Source organism: Ricinus communis, chromosome 5 (assembly GCF_019578655.1).
Source record: "Ricinus communis isolate WT05 ecotype wild-type chromosome 5, ASM1957865v1, whole genome shotgun sequence".
Lineage (NCBI taxonomy): Eukaryota > Viridiplantae > Streptophyta > Magnoliopsida > Malpighiales > Euphorbiaceae > Ricinus > Ricinus communis.
This window is the reverse complement of record NC_063260.1, coordinates 5765062-5786269: the sequence shown is the minus strand read 5'-3', so window position 1 is coordinate 5786269 and position 21208 is coordinate 5765062. Positions and strand designations below refer to the sequence as shown.

The window sequence follows — 21208 nt, the reverse complement described above, 5'->3', positions numbered from 1 at the left end:
ACCTTCTTGGTCCTCACTTCCTTTTCTGATCCTGCCCTTTCCTCTTCAACATAAGCTCTTTTTTTCTCTAACATTCATTAACTCATCATTATTCTGCAGTTGCATCATTATTAGGGTCAATCACAAAGTCACCAACTTCATCAATCTCATATGCATTTACATTGTGTACTTCAGGTTTTCCAATCTTCTCATTATTGACCTCCCATACTAGCTTCTTTATCACCTCCAACTTCAAATTCATTCACATTAGGCCCTATCATTGCACCTTCAAGCAAAGCTATATCATCATCCAATATTATAAGCATATTAATACCATGTTCACAATACAAGTCAATCACACCCCCATCTATCTTATAAATATTCAGCATCATAAGCATGATACTATCATCTAAAAATGCAATAAATCCCTATCTATAAATCTCCCAGGTTTCGACCAAAATAATCTAGGATTATTACCATATCCTAGGAGACTAACCATGTCGATAACCTTCTGTTAGTGCAGCAAATCAACATAACTTATTAGGAACACTTCTACCTCTCTATTATTATACCTTAATACAGGGTCCCTTGCAAATTTTCCAATGATGTATTCTAACCGTTACTGAGATAGACATACTGCATATGGCCAATTGAAAGACAATCAATTATCTGAAACCAATATTTAAAAGTAATTTAATTTTTAAATACACACTAAATATAAATGATGTGCGTAAAATACACACATCTAAATGGGGTTTTTAAGATTGATTTTATGGACATTTGGATGTGAATTGGTCCCAACACTCACCCTATGCGTCTGTTTGTGTGCATTAGGTCCAAAAAAAGTCAAAGGATGATAAAGGGAAGAATTGGAGCATAATTGGACATCAAAGCTACCGAAACAAGCTAAGTACGAGCAAGAGGAAGCTGAACATGGCTGTGTTGGTTTCAACACTGCCCGTGTTGGGAACACGGGCACCAACACGGCCGTGTTGGGAGCACGGCCACAAAGAGTAACACGGCTAGGAACACCAAATCGTGTTCCCAACACGGCCAGGAACACGACCTTGCTGGCGGCGACAGAGGGAATTAATTAAAAGAACGAAGGGAGGAAAGAAAGAGAAGAGAGCGGGGGAGAACGTCCCAAACCCTAATATTTCTCTCTCTAAGGGTTTTCTGAGCTGAAACCAAGGGAAAAGAAGACTTGGATCAAGGTTTCAAGCGGATTCCCTTCAAAGATTGAAGATTGGGCGAGGTTCGTTGATTGGTTTTCAAATCGAGTAAGAGGAACAAGAATCGATTCAATTGGAGCAAAAGGATTTAGGGCTGTTTACTCTCATCCAAGGGTGTAATCGAGTTTTCTCTACCTTTATTCATTATTGTAATTGAATTCTTGTGTATTTTGATAATGAACATGATTAGCTAGATTGAATAAATCCATTGAGATTTCTTTACTATGTTGGCTTAGTATTATTTTGTTGGATTGTTTGGGTTAGTTTTGTATTCTTCTTGCCTTCAGTATTAATAAGATAATGCATTGTTCATGAGACGTTGTGAATTGTGTGTTTAGATTGCTTTGTGTGATTGAGAAGTCCATTTGACAATTGGAATTTTGAATAGCAAGAACTGGTTAATAATCGCTTAGAGATAAGGATAATTAACTAGCCGGATTAAGAATTAACAAAGCTTAATAGAGGTGGATTAAAGCTTAATACTAATTTAAGAATCAATCGTTAGGAAGAGATTCCAACTTTAGGTTATTAGATTTAGAAATTCGGTTCTCTCTCGAGAGAAACTGAATTCGATTAAGAATTCGTCCACGGGTAGCATAATTAGACTCACATATCCTTTATCTTTTGTTTGATTGCCAACTAGTTTAGGTTCCCATTGGGTTTGCTTTCTTGTCTTGGTTATTTTAGTTATCAATTACTCCTGCATCTCCTTTAGAATTTAGCTTGTAGCTATTAGTTAGTTTAGAAATTATTCATCACTCATTTTAGGTTAATATAACAAAGAACAAAGGAGTAACTCTGGGCTTTCACTTTTCCGAGGAATATGACCTTGATACTCGTCATTAGTGCTAGACTGCATCAATAGGTACACTGACTTAGATTGTAGCTAACATAAGTAGCACACATCAATAAACATATTACAATATTACAGAACCCAAACACCCAAGTTGCAACCACAAAAAAAAAAACACTTCTTCTTTCTCACATAGGCTGTTTACTTATAGTTTTCTAGAAAACTTTTTAAATGAAATGGAAAATAGAACTTTGTGTTTACTTGTACTATTTTTTAAAAATAAAAATAGAAAACAGTTTTTTATGTTTTCAAAATTATAACTAAATTTTGAAAAACTTTTAAAAACAAGTTTAATATGTTTTATATATTTTTCTTTATATAAGAAGTCACTTGTTTTCAAACGCACACAAGGAGTTTTCACTTTATTTCTTCCAAGTCTACTCTTTATACTTAAAATATTACCTAAATAGAAAATAAAATATTTTTTATAAAGTAAACATGTTTTACAAATTTTACAAATTTACTATGAAAATGAAAAGCTTTCATTTTCTTTAAAAACTAGAAATAAAAATAGAAAAAATTCTCTACAAATAAACATTGCCGTAGGTTTTCAAAAAGACAAAGATATAGTTTAAGTCACAATTTCTCACTTGATTGCAGAAACATTAGCTTGAAATACAACTAGTTTCGTGCTTCTCAGCTCACAATGCCCTCTCTTGAGTAATACACTATAGAGATTTCACAATTTGTTTCATTTAAAAACTTTATTTTTGCTCGATTTTTTTACGTCAAATTTTAGGGATTTGATTTTGTTGCCCAAAAAAAAGAGGGACAAAAGGAGCTTAGGAAAAAAGTGGATTTAGGAAATTCTGCCAATTTATTCTATGTCTTTTTAACTAAATTTCTTTATTAAAAAAGTTAAGTAATGTAGTTTCATGCACTTTACTAAGCATTTGAATCTCACACTAGCAACCAAGATGAAAAACTGTGTTTTTTAGCTAATTTTGCCAAATAATAGTGCAAATGGCCCAAAATTTAAAAATTTAAGCTAATTGGACGTCAGGCCCAAATTCAAGGAGCAAATTACCTTTTAAGAGAGAGAGTCTGTAAAAAATGGACAAATTACAAATTATTTAGAAATAAATAATTTAATTCGTAATGTGAATTATCAAATGAAATTTTAAAAAAAGAAATGCTAAAACATTCTATTTTGGCAATTAATTTTTTTAATTCAAATGTATTTTAATTAGGAATTTACTCTTCAAATAAAATAAAAAATGATAAATAACAATATCTAATGCTTTATTCACTTAATCATAAATAATTTTTATATAATACTTTATTCACTTAATCATAAATAATTTTTATATATTACAATAATTAATTATTCTTAAAAAATATGTATATTAATCCTATTTGATTAATCTATTTGTATGTTCTTAAGAGTTTTTTTATTTTTTCATTTTTTTCTTGGAGAATTCTTTTCTTTTTCCTCCTTGAAAAGGTTATTATTTTTTTGATATTTTATATGACATAAATGAAATGAAAATATGTGATCGTTAATATCGTTAACATGACACAAAAGCCAGAGCGTAGAGTCCGAATCGTATGATCCGGATCCGGACCAAACTTGGATATTTATATTCAAACCGCCAACTTTTTTTGGCCAAGAACTTGCCTTTTTGATCTTTACAGCTTGCTCTACAGAAGGGCTTTAATTTCAAATGCCAAATTGACCATTCTCACCATTCCATTCAACTCGATTCTTTTCCAATACTCTGCATTGCAAATATTATTTTAGTTGTTGGTATGTGCCTTCCTTCCTTCCTTCCTTCCTTTCTTTCATGATCTATTAATTTTCAAGTTTGTTTAAAATTCTATGTAGTTTATCAGTTTTTATACGTTTTAGTTTAGAAATATGATAATCTGAAATGGGTTATCTTTCATTTGAATGATTTATTCATATTTCGTAGCTGATCTTTTAATGGAATCCGTTGGCTACATCGGTTGATGTGTATTGATGGTTTTATGTTTGCTTTTTCTTATTTTCTTATCAAATGCTGGTTTCAATTTTATCTGGTTATTGGATAATAGGTATTATCTATAAATTTATGAAAAAAATTCATTCTTTTTTTTTAAAGGAGGTTTTGCTTTTTGTTTGAACTTGTTGTATATTTCATTTTTAAAAAAGAAGTAGTATTTTGGAAGTTGAAACTGGTTTTTGCTTCTGAAAAATCATTTGCCTGATAGAGATTGATCTTGAATTAGATTTGGCTCACGGGTTCCTAATGTGATTGTCAGTTGTAGTAAAATTGAAAATTTTCACTTTTGATCTAAATTTTCATGTTTCCTCTGGTGTTTTTCATTTGCTTTTCCTATCATCCTCTTCTTACGAAGAAGTGGAAAATGGATTTTTAATTCTTTTGTTGATGTTGCGGTGGTATTCCTATTCCTATTTTGCATTTCAGTAACTGTTCAGATCTATTAACCATTTTACCAGGTAAATTCAAGCTTTCTTTCCATTTTTCTTTTCAATATATACATTGTTTCTTTAAAGAACTTCTAATGCATTGCATAGAAAAAAAAAAATAATAAGGTTGTAGGTTTGATTAATTGGGATTTGGGATTTTAAGGAAATAGATTACTGGTGTTGGTGGATCCATCAACTACAGATGAAAATTTTGTGGGATTCTAAAGCTAGTTGCCCACTGTCCATGAAAATTTGAACATTTTGCTATAATTTAGAAATGTAGCACTTTTGCAGAATGGTTAGTCCCATTGGTAAAAATAAAATTGTAAAGCATGGAGTAGATAAATATATATGCTTGACTAACATGTTGTCTTTTTTTGGTCACTATGTGAGTGTTTAAAAAGCACAATTATGTGGCTTCTAGAATCCATGATATATTATTATGAATATATATAGGTTATTAGAATGATTTTTCAGTGACAACAAAAGAAAAGATGGCGTCCACTATGAAAAGGTTTTGAGAAAGAACATTGGAAGCGGTGGAAGCACTACTAAGAAAATTTAAATATCACTTGATATAGAGCAAGGCTACTGAGTGCTCCACCTTCCTACCGAGCTTGGCTTTGGCCTTGTAGTTTTATAATGAAACTTAAGTAGGTTGGGGGTCTCACTTAGTTATCAAAAGTCCTCATACCTACTTCTGGTTCAGCATAAGTTCAGATTGAACAATTTCACCTTAGAAAAAACCATTTTAGCTAGAAAGCCAATAGATTGATATTTGTTTTTTTGTTAGTTATTTATAATAATTTTTGTGTTTGTCAGACTATTGTTTCACCTTAAATTATTTACACTGGAAAGACTGAAAGTAGGATAGCAAGGATAAGATTTAAGTATACTCACTTGCCTCTATAAAGTGCAAATTCAGACATTTGAGGGGGTTAATGAAATAGTAATTCTTGTATTATAGGGGCTTTCTTAAAGGTTCTTTTGTTCGTCTCTCTTCTATTTATACATAAAGGAAGGGAAGTGGGCTAGGGTAAAAGCTCGCACATGATTGTAATGGCTTTTACTAAAATATCAGATTGAAATTAAAGTTGCTCTTTCCTAATTAAACATATATTCACTTGGTGCTGATTCTGGATGCATTTTTAAGAGGTGACAAAAACTCATCGAACAGATTTACTTTAGGTGTCTTTCAGCATGGAAGATGTGGAACTTGTTCCAGAAAAAGAGAAAATTGAAGATGGAAAAGAGGGATGCCCTTCATTTCATTGTGACCTTTATGATGCAGAAATTGTTCACAAAATAGCTCAAGTGCTCCTGCCTGGATTAGCAGCAGCTTGTGTTGACAACACAACAGGTGGTATATTCAGGTCCCCTGCTTCAGTGGCTGTTGACTTGAGAAAAGAAATGATAGACTATCTCACTCAGCGAAGTGAAAGTTTTGTTGCTGAATCTATTATCTTGGAAGATGGTCCAAATACAGAGGTATCTGACCACCCTTATGATATTATTGCTGATTTTGTTGACGATTTTGCAAGTTCAAAGAGGAATTTCTTTAGTCGGGTTTCAGGGTGGCTATTGAGTGAAAAGAGAGAAGACAATGTAGATGATTTTGCACAAGAGATGGAAATAAATGGGTTTTGGTTGATGGATAGGAGAGAATTAGTTGCCCAGACTCTGGTTAAGAATGTAGACTTCAAGAACACATTTCACTGTGACAAGAAATTCAACACTGCCGAAGAGCTAGCCAGGCATGTTGTCAACTGCAACTTCAGGTCTATGAACTGCAGAAATGAGGGATGTAACGCAATCTTTTGTGCAAGCCATTTGGAGAACCATGATTCCATTTGTCCTTTTAAGATAATCCCATGTGAACAGAAGTGCTCAGATAACATCATGAGACGTGAAATGGACAGGCATTGTATAACTGTCTGTCCAATGAAGCTTGTGAACTGTCCTTTCTATGCTGTGGGCTGTCAATCCACTATAGCACGGCATATGATTCAGAAGCATTGTTCGGATGACCTCCAGTTACACTTGGTATGTGCACTTAAAAATATCCACAAGGGAGCATCTGAGGAGGATTTGAAACAACGGGTGGATCAAATAGTGCAGGTGAGTAACAGATTGATCATATATTTTGTACTTTAATTGATCCTTTTAATTGCATAATAGTTGAAATAATAGCATAATCTATGTGCAACTGGCTTAAGATAAGAGTTGTAACCTGTCCCCTGTTTCTGGAATTCTAGAAGCACTATTTGAGCTTCTTGTATTTCTTTTCTCTTTTTATTTTAAACCCATGCTGTGATTACATAAAACCCCTTACTTTTTCTCTTGAATCTAGTCTTAACCCACTTACTATTTATTACTCTGCCTAGAGTCATTAGCCATAAGTACTAATTCCGTTCTGTTTACTGTGGTACCACTTAAGTGATCTTGGACCGGTGAGAACTAAACACACAAAACATTTTGATGCATTTTCGGGTGCTAAAAGCATGGGGAGTCATAATGAGTTCATGATAGTTCATTGATTCTGTATTTGACTGTTAATGCATGACTTTTTCAGCCATAAATTAATTAAAAGAAGATTGGGAAAAAAAGTGGATGACAAAGAATTGCCTTCTTGAAATAGCAATTCTTTATGATATTTTAGCAATTCTTTTTTATATTTCTGTTGGACAATCTGCACCATCCATTAACTTGAACATGCCTCTAAATTGGCATGGTTTTTGTCATTTGTAAAATCATCCTAAGAAAAACAACAATAGCTCTTATGAGCATTTAGGAGTTTGAGACATATGTTATTGATATTTGAGAGTTTGTTATGAGAAAGGGTGTAATTGGGCATTGGGTAGTGAAATTGAGACATTCGTATTTCACTTTTAACATCACTAGTGAGTGTCCTTGCAGACGTAGGCAAAGCTGAACCATGTTAAACTTTGTGTCTCTTTCTTTCTCATTTTATCATCATTGTTGTGTTTGTCATGTCCCCTTTCCGAATATCGTAAATAATATATCCTGACATCTTATATGGCTGACTGCCACATAGAGAAGGCAATTTCTTTAGGAAGATCTATATCTACTTAAAAGTTATCTTAGATATCAAAACATGAATAGTTTGTCTATTGGAATCTGCCAAATCTTTCTTTTGATCATTTTGAGCATTTCATTGTCTAGTAGGTGCCTATGTTTTGGTTTCTTAATGACCTGGAAGGAGAAAGCAGGAGCTCTGGTGTTGAAATCTATCATTGCATTCACAATCAATTCATTAAGACTTTAACCATTTATTAAAATGTACGGAAGTAAGAAAATATAGAAAGTAGTCTATGCCCACCTAACCAAATTTTGACATGAGATTGACTATAACAGTTGGAATTAATAGGACATTGTAGATGGCATCATATGCTTTGCACGATTGGTGTTTTGTGTATCCACACTCCCACCATAAGGATAAAGTGTGATAGTATGGTTTTTTTTCCACAAGTAAATTAGGATGTCATCTATTAGTTCTGGACACATTGTTTGCAACTGGGTTGGTAATTAAGAAGAGTTACAGTTTTCCGTTTGTTGGACTAGATAAATGAGGGCCCAAGTATGATTAATTGTTCATCTGCAGAATAACTATAGAAAAGGAAACAGATTGTGAATGCTACTTTCCTTGTGAAGGTACCAGCAACGTGTTGTGTGATAAAGTTTATTGAAATAAAATTGCAATGGATAAACTGACAAAAATGCTAAGAGCTTTACCTAATCTCTTTTCATTTGAATTTTGTTAATAATATGAACATTATTGATAAACCTGAATAGTGTGGGTCAGTTGTGAAACTCATATTAACGAGTTATTTCCAATATAGGAATGAAAAGACTGGATCTATAAAAGTATTTTGCCATTTCTGTTACTGAGGGGATTCTATAAAACATACTACTGAAATGCTTGGGAAGATTTTTGGAGACAAACATGGGAAAAGCACCATGTCTACATCTTCTGGATTTCGACCTAACCTTGCTTGAAGTGTAAGATTTTTGGAGGTGTCTTGTGTTCTTTAGAATTAATACTTCCTTTTAGGAATTGTATCTTTTTCCTTTTTTCTTTCTGCATTGTTATGTCTAAATGAACATTGATAGAAATTCATTTCTTTAATAGATATGCAGTGGTTACTATGTCTTTTTTATTTATTGACACATGAATTGCTCCACAATTCCTAACCAGAGGTAAAAACATTTGATGTTTCATGACAGTCATCTTCTGGTCAGCTAGATGCAACTAGAGACGCGAGATCTCTAACCCTTAGAGTCAGGGATCTTGATTCAAAGCTCGGGCCACTAGAAGCTAATACAGCCAATAAGTCTAGTGAAGAAGGCACTGAGGATCCCAACCACATTACTTATAAACCCATTGAGGCTGAGGCTGATGCTGACGCTGGAAACAAAGACATTGAAGAATCATATGAGGATGGAAATGTCGGTGATGGAAAACCCACCAACACAACAAACAAGGTTGGTAAAGAGTCCACAGAGACTTCAAATTTAACATCTCATGCTTCAGAGGAAGCACAAACCCAAGTCTTAATATAAATCACTTGTTCTTAGCAGAAAGTGCCAGAGATCTCATTTAGCATGAAACTCGAATACGCAACTTCGTGAGTGCTCAAACACCAGTTCCGCTGCAAAAGTTTTGTTGACAAGAACTTTGATTTTCTTCTTTTCCTTTATACCCTTATCATATTAGATTCTTTTCTGACCCATCTTGTCATATTAGATTCTTTCAGGCTACGCACAGTCATTCGCTTTAGGCATGTTTCTCTTTACAATTTTTTAGTTTCAGTTTGTATCAAGAAAAATCCATCGCGGATATGGAGTGGCATCATAGCTTGACATAAATTTAATATTTTTATGAATTTCAAAAATTTATAATAGTATGATGTCGCATCATATTTTAGTAGGATTTTAATGGAATCAAGTTAAAAGGATTTTAGTGATACTAAAATTAAAATACATGGAGCTTTGTGATACAATTATAAAGATAGAGATATTATGATGAGAAATATGCTTAAAGTTAGCGACTGCAGATGAAATTTACTTGATTCTTTACAACAGATTGTTTTCTATTTTTCTTTTTATCATATGATTAAAATCATATGAATGGCAATATAATGTTCTTTTATTTGTCAGTACGGGGCAAATGTGTTATTGACATCAATAGCCGAATTGTAAGATGAGTAGACACAGTTACAGCAAGTTGAAGAGTGAAAATTTTATGAATCATAGAGTTTGAATGCTCAATATACAGATGAAATTGATATCTTGCTGTTACATTTTGCAATCCTTGTTAAATAACTGTCCAGACCTTCCCTCGAATATCTTCTTGCACCTGGCTTGATGTGTTCTCGCAGGAATTTTAGCTTGTGTCCTCTTGAAAGAGATCACTAGCAGCCAATACAAATTATACAAGTACAGGTGTCTGATGATATATTTTTCCCTCTTAATATGTAAATTCTTCTCTTCTCTAACTTGCAGCTGCATTCATAATATTCCAGATTTTCCTGTATTCCCCAGTTTATGTGAATAAATGAAATCTTGACAAATAATTTTACAATTCAGAACAATTGATACAACATTTATATTGAATTAGTTCTTATTACCATTTATGATTATTGTAAGTAATAATTTTCCTGAAGGCAGACCTTCCAAGAAAATCCAAGCAAATGCTCTTAAGGGGCAAACACTCCAAGCAACAATCTGTAGGTGGAAAATAAACAAAGAACAAGCCACATCTCATGTGGCAGACATGTTAAGTCTTGCCACTTACCACCTGCAGCAGCAGCCATGCAAGCATAGTTTTGGCTAACTTTTCTCCTCAACAGGCAGATCCAGACCTCTATCACCTATCCTTGCCTCAATAGCAGGTTACTTTGAAAATGGGTTTCTCTCTGCTTCTTGTCAAATTTCCTTGAGTTGGTTGAACCTCTTTTCCTCATTTATATTTTCTGGGATTTGTCTGCCATTAGTTTGCTTCTTTAATTTGTGTGTTAACAACAGTCCTTTTGCTCCTCCCAATAGCTATGTGGTTGGGGAATAGTTTTCACTATCTTTGCATGTGAATTTTGTACTATAATGTTCATTTTGTCATTGTTTTTTATTTACTTCTCTTTCTTTAGAAAATAAGTATTTTTTTTTTATTTTAGTCAAATTTATGATATTTTTTTTATTGTGTTAAAATATCAAAAAGTACGGTTTTTTTTAGCTTTTTTTTCAAAATTATGGTTTTGGTTTTTTTTTGTTTTTCTTTAATTTTTTTGAATAAAACAATCAAAAAATAATTCAAGAACAATTAAAAAAATAATTAAAAATAATCACACTATAGATTTAAAAAATTAGAAAAAATATATTTTTTTAAAAAATTTATACAGTAAAAATGATATTTTATTATTAATTTTAAGGTATTTTAAAGAATTCTCCTCTCTCTATAGTTTAGTGATCCTTTTTAATTGGGCCAAGCATCCTTACTGGCTTGTCAAGCTATTAGATGTTATGTGTTATTAAATTTCAATTTACTTGCTTAAAGTTTTCTTTCAAATTTTTTTTTTTTCCACATATGATAAGAATAAAAATAATGAATTTTAACATGAAAAGAGCATTAAAGAATGCAATATTATATTCTATGAGGATGAACTAAAATTAGATGAAAATGGACTTCTAATGTAGAAAAGCCGAAGTTTAAAGATTTTTAAAGGAGAATTTAAAATCTAAGGATATTAATGAAAAGCACGCCAAGTTTAGGGTAACCTTATATATTTAGATGCTTTAGCTCTAAACTATATACTAAATAAGGAGTGCCTTAATTGGTATTCTTATTAGAAGTAAAAGAAAGAAAAATAAAAATTGAAGTTTGAGTTCTGTCACAACACATCTATGTACCAATATGTGGAAGTTTACTATTTCTATAATAATGGTAATAAGCCATGATACATGTTATTATATTTTATTGGTATTATTTCATAGTTTTGAAAACATTTACGTTCTTGTTAACAAGTTCTTCTATGTTTGGCTAGAGGATGAAAGGCCATGTATTAGTTTCATAAAATCTTATATTTATTGATTGCCATAGTCATACAAGGAATTCTTTTGAGTTTATGAGTTTTTTTTTTAAAAACAAAAATTAAAGATCTTTTACGAGACAACTGGAAATATATTAATATTTATTCTTTTATCTTCTTATATTATATATTATAGATCTTTCATTTATTGAATTATAATATACAACTTCATCAATAATGAAAATAAATAACATGATAATTTAAAAAATATAAAAGAAAAATCTCACTTGAATAGTAAGATTTTAGATTCTTATTCTTCAATCAAGTTAACAAAGTTTTTTTAATTTGCGGCCCAACATCTGCTCGCTCTATTGAGTAATTATTTTAAATCATAATTTAACTGTTTGGCTTTTAAATAAGTATGATCGGAAGAATATCAATTAAAAAATTCTTCCTATTGATATTTTAACTCTAAAATATCTTATAAAAATACGGCTATAAAAAAATTAAAATTTCACAAAGGGTATAAAGACTTCATAAAAGAAAAATTTAAAATAATAACAAAGAAAAAAAAAACAAATAGATTAAAAATATATATATATTTATTGATCAAAATAAAATGATGTAAATGAAAAGTAGAAAAGAACACCACCGATTTAAAAGATAATCAACAATAATAAAAAAAAAAAAATCTTGATGAAGTAAAAAAAAAAAATAAATAAATAAATTTATTCTTTTCTTTAATGATAAATTCTTGCTTGTTGTTTTCGAAGACTTAATTTTTTTATCATGATAACAAATGTGAAAACAAGCCTATTTTTTTATGGGATCAGGAAATCCGCGTGTTATATCATATAGAATCAAAAACCTTTAGAAAAATAAAAAAAAAAGGCTTTATTTTTCGTGTAAGCAACTAAAAAAACAATTGCTATTATATGTAACTTATATCAATATATTTAGTGACTGCGTCTCAATCCTTCCACTCTCTATTAAACACAAAGGTTACATCATTTGAGAAATTCAAAACATAAACATCTATGTCAAACTCAGTCTCACCTTTCTTTTTATGTGTTTTTTCATAAATTAATTATATTTAAAATTCGAACTTGACACATAATAATTTTTAAAAAATTATTATTATTTTTTATATTAAATCGATATTCCCGGGTTATCAATACTTTTTGGTCAATTTTTGCCTGCTCTGATTTCTTTTTGGTTTGAAAGGCTTAATGTATCCAAGTCTTATATAAATCTTAGCACGTTTTTAATTCATCAATTCTTAAATCTTATTTATTAAATTCCCAAATTTGAAGTATCATTGTTGATAGTATCCATCCCTTGTATTGACTTCTTCTACTACTTATTTATTATAATTGGATTAAGGATTTATTGTATTGACACTCTGCTAATAATTTAGTTAACAATAAATTAAATGAGGATTACGTGTGTGAATTTGAGTTATTTAAATAGTAGTCACATGAATTGAATGTATGTTTTGTGTGTATATATAATGAAAGTGAATGAATAAGAGTTGTATTGGGAACAAATTGGTGATGCCACTATAAATCGGTTACTGCTTTTAAAGATATCTATAGAATTTTTTTAAAATAAATGAAATTTGAAGAGTTGATAACTTTCTAATAATTTTTAATAAATTATTTCATTTTTTTTTTTTAAATCTTATAGATATTAGTAACTTTTATTATATTTTATTTATTTTAAAATTAAAAATTAATTATCATGTTTTTACACTTTTTTCTTTTCTACTTTTTCTTTAGCCATTCTTGCACATAATATTATTTGAAACTCTATATAGAGCTAATGCATTTCGTTTTATCGCTTGGAATACTATTTTTTTGTCAAAGAATAGTATTCTTTTTAAAAAAAAGAATGATCATAGCAAAATTCATCTCCAAATAATATACCTATTTGACAGAATACTTAAACCAAAACAACAATTATCTTTTACTAATAAATACTAAAACCTAGAAGCTTAATGGCATTTTCTTTAATCAAAATAATTCTTAAAAAATCACTATGATATACTTTATTCAAAATTCACATTTTTCATTTAGGGCCCATTTTGAGACTAAATTGAAAAATTTTATGTTAATTAATGTTTTTAATTACAAATTCAAGAATATTATTGGTAAATAATTTGATTTTTTTTTTCTAAAGATGCAGAGGATGGTATAGAGGAATGAAGAGGACCCATTAAAGTAATTAATTGTCCTATTTCAATGCAATCATTAATGTAAAATAAATTTATTAGTTAAATACCACATGAACTGCATGTTTGAATTTGAATCATATGAGTTGAATCCATGGTTTTGTATTTATTATGTATAAAATTGATTTAATTTAATAATGTATAGCAATAAAAACTTTCTAAGAAATATAATTTACTTCACTAAAATCTTCTCATTTCTTAAGTTTTTCTTTTAAATAAATATGTCAGATTCTTTTATATTCAAATTACATTTAGAACAAGAAAAAATTTAAAAGAAAAAGGATAGAACGAAGAAATTTCAAAAAAGGAAAAAAGTTATTTTTTGTTGAAATAAAAGTTATTTAGAACAAAAAAACTTTTTTTCACTCAAACAAACACTTAATCAAACCTAAAAATACGGAATTCATATATAATTTTTGATTCTACCATTTCATTATTTCTAAAAATCCGAAAATCAATACAATATTGTGATAACCTAAGAGTTCCAAAAGCCTACATCATCAGCATCAATTCTCCTCTTTATCTTTGATTTTATCGTTTTAGAAACATGATTAGAGTTGATCTCAAATGCTTTATATGATTTGTGTGATTAGATTTAGAGTTATTGATGGATTAATATGTTTATGTCATGACTATGTATGCTGGATTTTGGAATCTGATAATATGATCTTTGCTGGGTTTTGAAATCTGATAACATGTTCTCTATTAGATTTTGAACTAATAATTTGAATTATTAGAGTAACATGTTAGATGTTTATTTTTATGATATTGATTATGTGATTGATATGTCTTTTAGTGTTACATTGTTGAATCTAGAATCTTCCATGTGAAGTTACTGTCTTTTTTATCTGTTATTCTTTTTTTAATTTTTTTATGTAATATTTTATTTAATGGAGTTATATCTTTATTTCGCTTTATTTTATGTATTAATCATTTTTTCTGTCTTTTATTCATATAAATTAGCTTATGGGCAAGGGAACTTGAAGAACTCAGCAAAATTGACTGAGACTAGGCCTTAAGGCCGATCAACTTAGTGCTAAGCCGATCGGCTCGGTGACTAAGGCTAATCAGCTCGGCTCCAAAGTTTGACATAAATTCGGATTTTATCCCTTTTTTTTTGGCAATTTCTGCACTTTGTAACTTAATTTAGTTGTTTTTCTTTGATTTCTTTAGTTGTATGAGGATTGTAATAGCTAGATTTAATTTTTTACTTTTATTTTTTTATTTTATTTTGAATATATGCTAAACACTTGAATATTTTATTGCTTAATTAAATTTGGACATATAGATATTAGATCTTAAAACTAGACCTTGACATAAAATAGTAGTCCATTAGATTAATAAGATGGCATATTTGACTTAAATTAAAATTTATATAGACTTAGTGAACTTTTGTTATACTTTAGTTAATAAATGGGCTCACTTAGAATAAGGTCATTAAATTGGGTCTCAATATGTAAAAAGAATAGTCTATTATGTTAAAAGGTCTAATAATTGAAAAATAAAATTTGTAATTGAGCTATACTAGATGGACATCTATATATAATTAAATAGTTAAATTACACTAACAACTTCTAAATTGGGATTGATATTAATTAAAATGGGCTGGACTTAAGTGGATCTCATATGTTGTAATATTTGCTTAGAAAATATAAATTATTAAATTTATAGGGATTAGTCCATTAAATAATAAAATTAAAAATGATAATATACAAAAATAAGGAAGTTGGCTTCCAAATTCATCTCTAGACGTAGCAAAATTCCTTTATAGAATTGAAAAATACCATTCAATTAATAAAAATGTCACGAAAAATTACTCGGATGGCAACTCCCGTCTTCGTGCTAGTTTCTATAATTAGTTAGTCTGCTCCTATTAGATTAAAAAGTTTTGTAGTATCGTAGTTGTTAAAAACACTTGGGTGAAATCGCCACTTACATATACTATTGAGGTAAAATATAAATAATAAATGTAGTACTAAAAAAAATAAATTAAAAAAGTAATTTATTTCTGTGCATTTGCTATAGGAGCATTATTATGTGTGAAAAATTCCGGTAATAACAATATATATAACAGCAAATGAAATTGCATTTCGAATTAAAAATTTCCATTTGGCTAGAAAATGAAAAACAAGTGTACGTCGTACTCCCGTGCTACTGTCTCCATTAGCAACCCAATGTTTAAAAGAAATTAGCAAGAGACGACAAAGCCACGCACAAATATAATGTCAACAACTTTTAAAATCTTTGACAAATGTGATAATTATAATGAAGTAAAAAGAAAAAAGAAAAAAGAAAAAGAAATCAAAGGGAAGAAAGAGGAAAAACTGAGGAGTTTTGCTTTGTTAGAGGTGAGAGAGGAGTCGACTACAGATAGACTAAATGTAGAAGAACTCTTATTTATTAATTCTTTTTACTTTTTATATAATTTTTTTATTTGAAATTATAGAATGGTGTTCTTTTTACACATTTCTCTTATTTTTTTAATATTTATATATACAAGTTATTTACGCATGCATTGCATAATAATCAAATTAAGTTGATAAATATAATTTAATAAAAAAATTTATATTTAGTATTTGATTTATAAAATTTTAAAAAATAATAGCAAGTTAACTATTTTTTAAATGTCCTTAATTTTTAAAATTTTATAATATTTTTAATGTAATAATTTAAAAATTATATATCAATTAATTATAATATTATATAAATGAATATATCAATATACTTGATATCATTATTTTTTAGAATTAAATTTTTATTGTATAATTAAAAAATTAATTTATTATTGAATATAATATTAAAATATAATTAGTATATTATTTTCTAAGATTAAAGTCAGTGTTTAATTAGGAAAGTAACGTATTTGCCAGTCGGTGTCGGGTCGGCCCCTAGGGCACTCTTCGCCTTGGGCGTGGTTCAGCCATCAAGCTTCATGCTTTCTCTAGGAACGGGTTCTGTCCCCCGAGTCATGGTTTTCGGCATGTTGGTGAGGCGATCCGAAGGAACGGGCTTCTGTTAAGCATTTAGCGATCCACGATTCGTTGGGTACTTCGGGACCGTCCTATTGACAAACCGAAGAACATCCTTATAAAATAATGAATGGGAAGCAGGTCCGGTCTATATTGCTAGAGTTATCTTTACTTCACCCCCCACGTACTCCTCTATTCAACTATTTGAATTCTGTCTCTAAGCTTCCCTTTTAGTGTCTGCTGAGACTTATTTCCTCTCGACTATAGTTGAATGGAAGTTATGAGTTAATAAATTAATAGAGAAATTATTAAATTGCACATAAGCTTGAATCACATGTATTAAAAGTAAGTATACGTGTCAAAACATATATTTTATGTGTCAAAAATTAAACATACATATCAAAAAATAGATCTCATAACTTTATATACATATATATATATATATTCTTAACCGGTTCTAAGCTGAGAATTTCCAGTATTATTATGTTTATTTTACTAATGGATTAAAAAATTTTGTTGCTTAGGCTTATTATATATCCCCACCTATACATTAAATCGATAGATGATTGACACATATTCTTTAGTTTGAAATAATAAGTATGTGTCAATCATCCAATACAAAAGTATAAAACACATAAACATACGTGACATTCTACTATTAATTGTGGTATATACACTAAGTCTATATAAGAATCTTACATAGATTAAAAAGGAGAGAAATTTCTCCCTAGGCTTGATATATACAAAATAACTAATAGAACAACGACATGTATATATGAGTATTTTACATTTTAGTATTAGATAATTTATATGTATAAACGAGTATTTTATACTTTAGTATTAGATGACTAATACAAATTTTATCATTTTAAACTAATAAATATGTATCTGTTATCTATTAGTTTAGTATATAAATTGTAACATACACCAATCACATATACAAATTTTCCTAGAAAGGATATAAGTTTCTCATTCCCGTCCTAAATTTAATGGTCAAATCTCGTCGAGAAAAACAGAGGAAAGGAAAAGGAAGAAAGGAAGCGAACGAGTAGAAGAAAAGAAAGAATGCATATGATACCAAGTCAATTAAATATATAAAGATTTAACAATTGCTGGAGAGAACTTTAAAAAACCCAATATCTTATAATAATAATAATAAGCAAATTGTCAACATGCAAAAATAAAAAGGAACAAAAGTAGCAGCAGTTGATTATCTCATAATAAAGGAAAAGAGCAGTTGTATCTTAATCTCTTAGAAACAAGTTAACTAATTAACAATTAAAAGACGACGTGAAATTCTCTCTCTATACATGCACAACCTTATTGGAAGTATAAGTCTTTAACTACTAGAATAAGATTAAATTAAATAACAACATCAAAGACGTGACATAGCAAGAACATGTTCATGAGGATGAGCAACATATCCTTCTATTTCCTTATTGACTTGGGCAACTTGATCAGAAGATTTGCCGTTCTTTCTGCTGGGCAGATTCCTGCTGTTCTTGGACTTATTATTATTATCTTCATTAGATACCTTAATAGTCTTTGCCAGAACCCTTAACTGGTTTTTCTGAATTTTTCCAGTTGCTGTCTTTGGTAACTCCGGCAGGAACTCCACCTTCTTTGGAATCATAAATCTTGGGAGATTTTTCCTGCAAAATGCTATAATATCATCTTCTGTGACATCATCAGTTTGGCCCTCTGCGCTGTTGTTTGTGGCAACGAATGCACATGGACTTTCTCCCCATGTTGGATGTGGCATTGCTACAACAGCTGCTTCAAGAATTCTTGGATGTCTGTATAATACAGATTCCAATTCCACACTGCTTATATTTTCACCACCTGATATTATAACATCTTTTGATCTATCCTTAATTTCTAGGTACCCATCTGGATGAATTACTCCAACATCCCCTGTCGCGAACCAACCGTTCTTGAATGCTTTTGATGTTGCATTTGGATCTTTGAAGTACCCTTTCATTATGCTACTTCCTCTTAGCACAATCTCCCCCATTGTTTTTCCATCTCTAGGAACACTTGCCATTGTGTTGAGATCCTTCACGTCTACGTCCGCTAGTGTTAGTATGCTGACTCCCTGTCTTGCTTTCAGTTTTGCTTGGTCATCTTTTGGTAGCTGGTTCCATTTCCTTTGCCACTCGCAGACCAGTGCTGGTCCTGTGGCCTCCGTTAGGCCGTAGGCATGTGTTACATGGAATCCTAATGGCTCTATCTTCTCGAGGAGTGAAGCTGGTGGTGGTGCACCACCAGTGAGGACCTGAACAGGGGAAGATATTGGGCGGCGCTCGTGAGGTTTTGCATCAAGAAGGATGTTGAAGACAATAGGTGCACAACACATGTGCGTCACCTTATGTTCATTAATATTACGATACATGTGGTAAGCGGTGGTGTTGCGGAGGCAGACATTGGTACCTCCACGTGCAGCGACTCCCCATGTGAATGTCCAACCATTGCAGTGGAACATAGGGAGAGACCAAAGATAGACAGGCTCATTTCCCATTTCCCAGCCAAGAATTAGGCTAAGAGTGCTAAGGTAAGCACCTCTGTGGCTGTACACAACTCCTTTAGGCTCTGAAGTTGTACCAGAAGTATAGTTCAAGGCTATTGGAGCCCATTCATCTTGAATATCTTCAGGGACATAATTAGGATTGCCCCTGTGAATAAGGTGTTCATACTCCAACTCGCCTAGCCGGATTCCGGTGGGTGAGTCAATGTCATCAATGACAATGACCAATGGAAAACTAGCTTCAGATGAAACAAGATCCATCAGTAACCGGAGGGCCTCCCGTGCCAGAGGAACATATTCATAATCAACAAAGAAGACCTTCGCTTCCGAGTGGCGCAGAATGGTGGCAATAGTTTTGGCATCAAGTCTGGTATTGATGGTGTTGAGGATTGCTCCTGTCATAGGTACCGCAAAGTGCATCTCGTACATAGCAGGAACATTTGGAGCCAAGACAGAAACCTACACAACAAAAAAAGCAAACATACTATGACTATTAATACTGATTTTATAAAACAAAGATAAGTACTTTCAATAGCTCTGATAGTATGAAAAGAAACTTACAACATCGTTCTTCATAATGTTTAAGGAACGAAGAGAGGAGGCAAGGCGACAACAGCGGTCGGAAGTTTGGCCCCAAGTGAAGCGGATGCGCTCGTATATAACCGAGGTACGGTTGGCATAAACCGCAGCAGCTCTTTTCCAGAAGGTTAATGGGGTGAGAGGAACATAATTTGCTTCACATTTTGGAAGTCTATCCATTGTCTAAAACTTACAAGGCTGTTCTTGTTTGAAGACAGAAGAAGAAAGAGGTTAGAAACAAAAATAAAGAAGGAGAAGGGAATGAGCATTTATTTTGGGCGTAGCTCTTTGATGTACGTGAAAATGGTTGAAGGAAATGGAGGTTTTAAATAGGGAGCTGAGTTGGGTGGGTGAGTTGGAAATAAATGGCATTATAGTTAAAAGTGTGGAAAATGAAAGGGAAATTGCTAAGATATTTACACATATAATAAAACACACTTGAGAATTTGAACATAGACTATTGACCTTATACTCAAATTCATGGCTTTCCTTTACTTTCCTTTCCTTTTTTTTTTTTTTTTCTTTTTCTTTTCCTTGAAAGAAATGGAAGGCTTTTAATGGTTTTCACATTGTGGGCCGGGCTGCTTGACTTTGCCACTTAAACCATTACATGCTCATGTAACCACCACCTTTTGTTGCGTTCCAATAAAAACTATATGCAAAATAAAATTAAGAGAAATAACCAAAAAAAAAAAAAAAAAGAATTAACCACCATTTGTTTGTTTGATGTGTACACAAATTATATATATATAAGCAGAGTCCCACAACCTTTGGTCACCTTGTCTTCTCCACTTACAAATTAGGCTCATTATTCACACTGTTGCTTCGTCTACCTAATTTTATTGTGATGATTTTTTTTCTTTTCTGGGTTGTTAATTTGTTGGCTTGTGAGGGCTTTTGTGGTCACAATAGAAAAAGGGTTGTGCCACATAACCAATCACTCTTCCTCTTTATGATTCAAAGGCCCTTTATTATGATATATATATATATATATATATATATATATATATATATATGTATCTCTTTCTAATGAATTATGGAGTGATAGTAAAACTTTTCATGGGATTTTCAACAGTAAGTTTGAGGTTCTAGATCCAGCGGTTCTTTGGAATGATATAATTTTTTTAGGAAAAAATATATAAAAAATACTGTAGTAAATATATGATTTTTTTTAGAAGATCTGTAGCAAAAAATATAATATATTACCATAATAATATTATTACTTTTTCTGAAAAAAACGTAATAACATTAATTTTTTTGGTATATTTCATACATAAAAAGAGAAAAATATATCATGTAAGTAAAGAGTATGTCTTGGTGACCGGTCTCTCTATTACTAAATCACCAACTTTTTTTGATCTTTTAACAAGGAATGGATGCCAGTTTCTA

At 31.0% G+C, this 21208-nt stretch overlaps 2 protein-coding genes across 5 annotated transcripts; one reads left to right on the top strand and one right to left on the bottom strand.

The window, feature by feature from the left end:
• Positions 1 to 3653: 3653 nt before the first annotated feature.
• LOC8277861 lies at positions 3654 to 9425 on the top strand. 4 transcript variants are annotated; one of them, XM_025158613.2, is made up of 4 exons: positions 3654 to 3811; positions 5663 to 6592; positions 8720 to 8977; positions 9074 to 9425. In XM_025158613.2, the coding sequence occupies exons 2-4, from the start codon at positions 5675 to 5677 to the stop codon at positions 9122 to 9124; spliced, it is 1227 nt and encodes a 408-aa protein (XP_025014381.1). In that variant the 5' UTR covers positions 3654 to 3811; positions 5663 to 5674; the 3' UTR covers positions 9125 to 9425. The 4 variants fall into 4 exon arrangements, with proteins under 4 accessions (XP_025014381.1, XP_025014380.1, XP_015579062.1 ...); XM_025158612.2 differs by having other exon boundaries at positions 3656 to 3811; positions 5674 to 6592; positions 8720 to 9425; XM_015723576.3 differs by having other exon boundaries at positions 3658 to 3811; positions 8720 to 9425.
• Positions 9426 to 17897: 8472 nt separating this feature from the next.
• Positions 17898 to 20599, bottom strand: LOC8277875 (trans-cinnamate:CoA ligase, peroxisomal). Its single transcript, XM_048373524.1, has 2 exons — positions 19802 to 20599; positions 17898 to 19699 (listed from the first exon to the last, which is right to left on the bottom strand). The coding sequence occupies exons 1-2, from the start codon at positions 19997 to 19999 to the stop codon at positions 18092 to 18094; spliced, it is 1806 nt and encodes a 601-aa protein (XP_048229481.1). The 5' UTR covers positions 20000 to 20599; the 3' UTR covers positions 17898 to 18091.
• Between the last annotated feature and the right edge of the window lie 609 nt (positions 20600 to 21208).

What these genes read in the sequence shown, in the direction of transcription:
- LOC8277861 (XM_025158612.2), top strand. Translation starts at nt 5,675, where the DNA reads ATGGAAGATGTGGAACTTGTTCCAGAAAAAGAGAAAATTGAAGATGGA. An exon ending in GGGTGGATCAAATAGTGCAG is followed by an intron (nt 6,593 to 8,719) that starts GTGAGTAACAGA and finishes GTTTCATGACAG; the next exon opens with TCATCTTCTGGTCAGCTAGA.
- LOC8277875 (XM_048373524.1), bottom strand. Translation starts at nt 19,999, where the DNA reads ATGGATAGACTTCCAAAATGTGAAGCAAATTATGTTCCTCTCACCCCA. An exon ending in ACATTATGAAGAACGATGTT is followed by an intron (nt 19,700 to 19,801) that starts GTAAGTTTCTTT and finishes TTTGTTGTGTAG; the next exon opens with GTTTCTGTCTTGGCTCCAAA.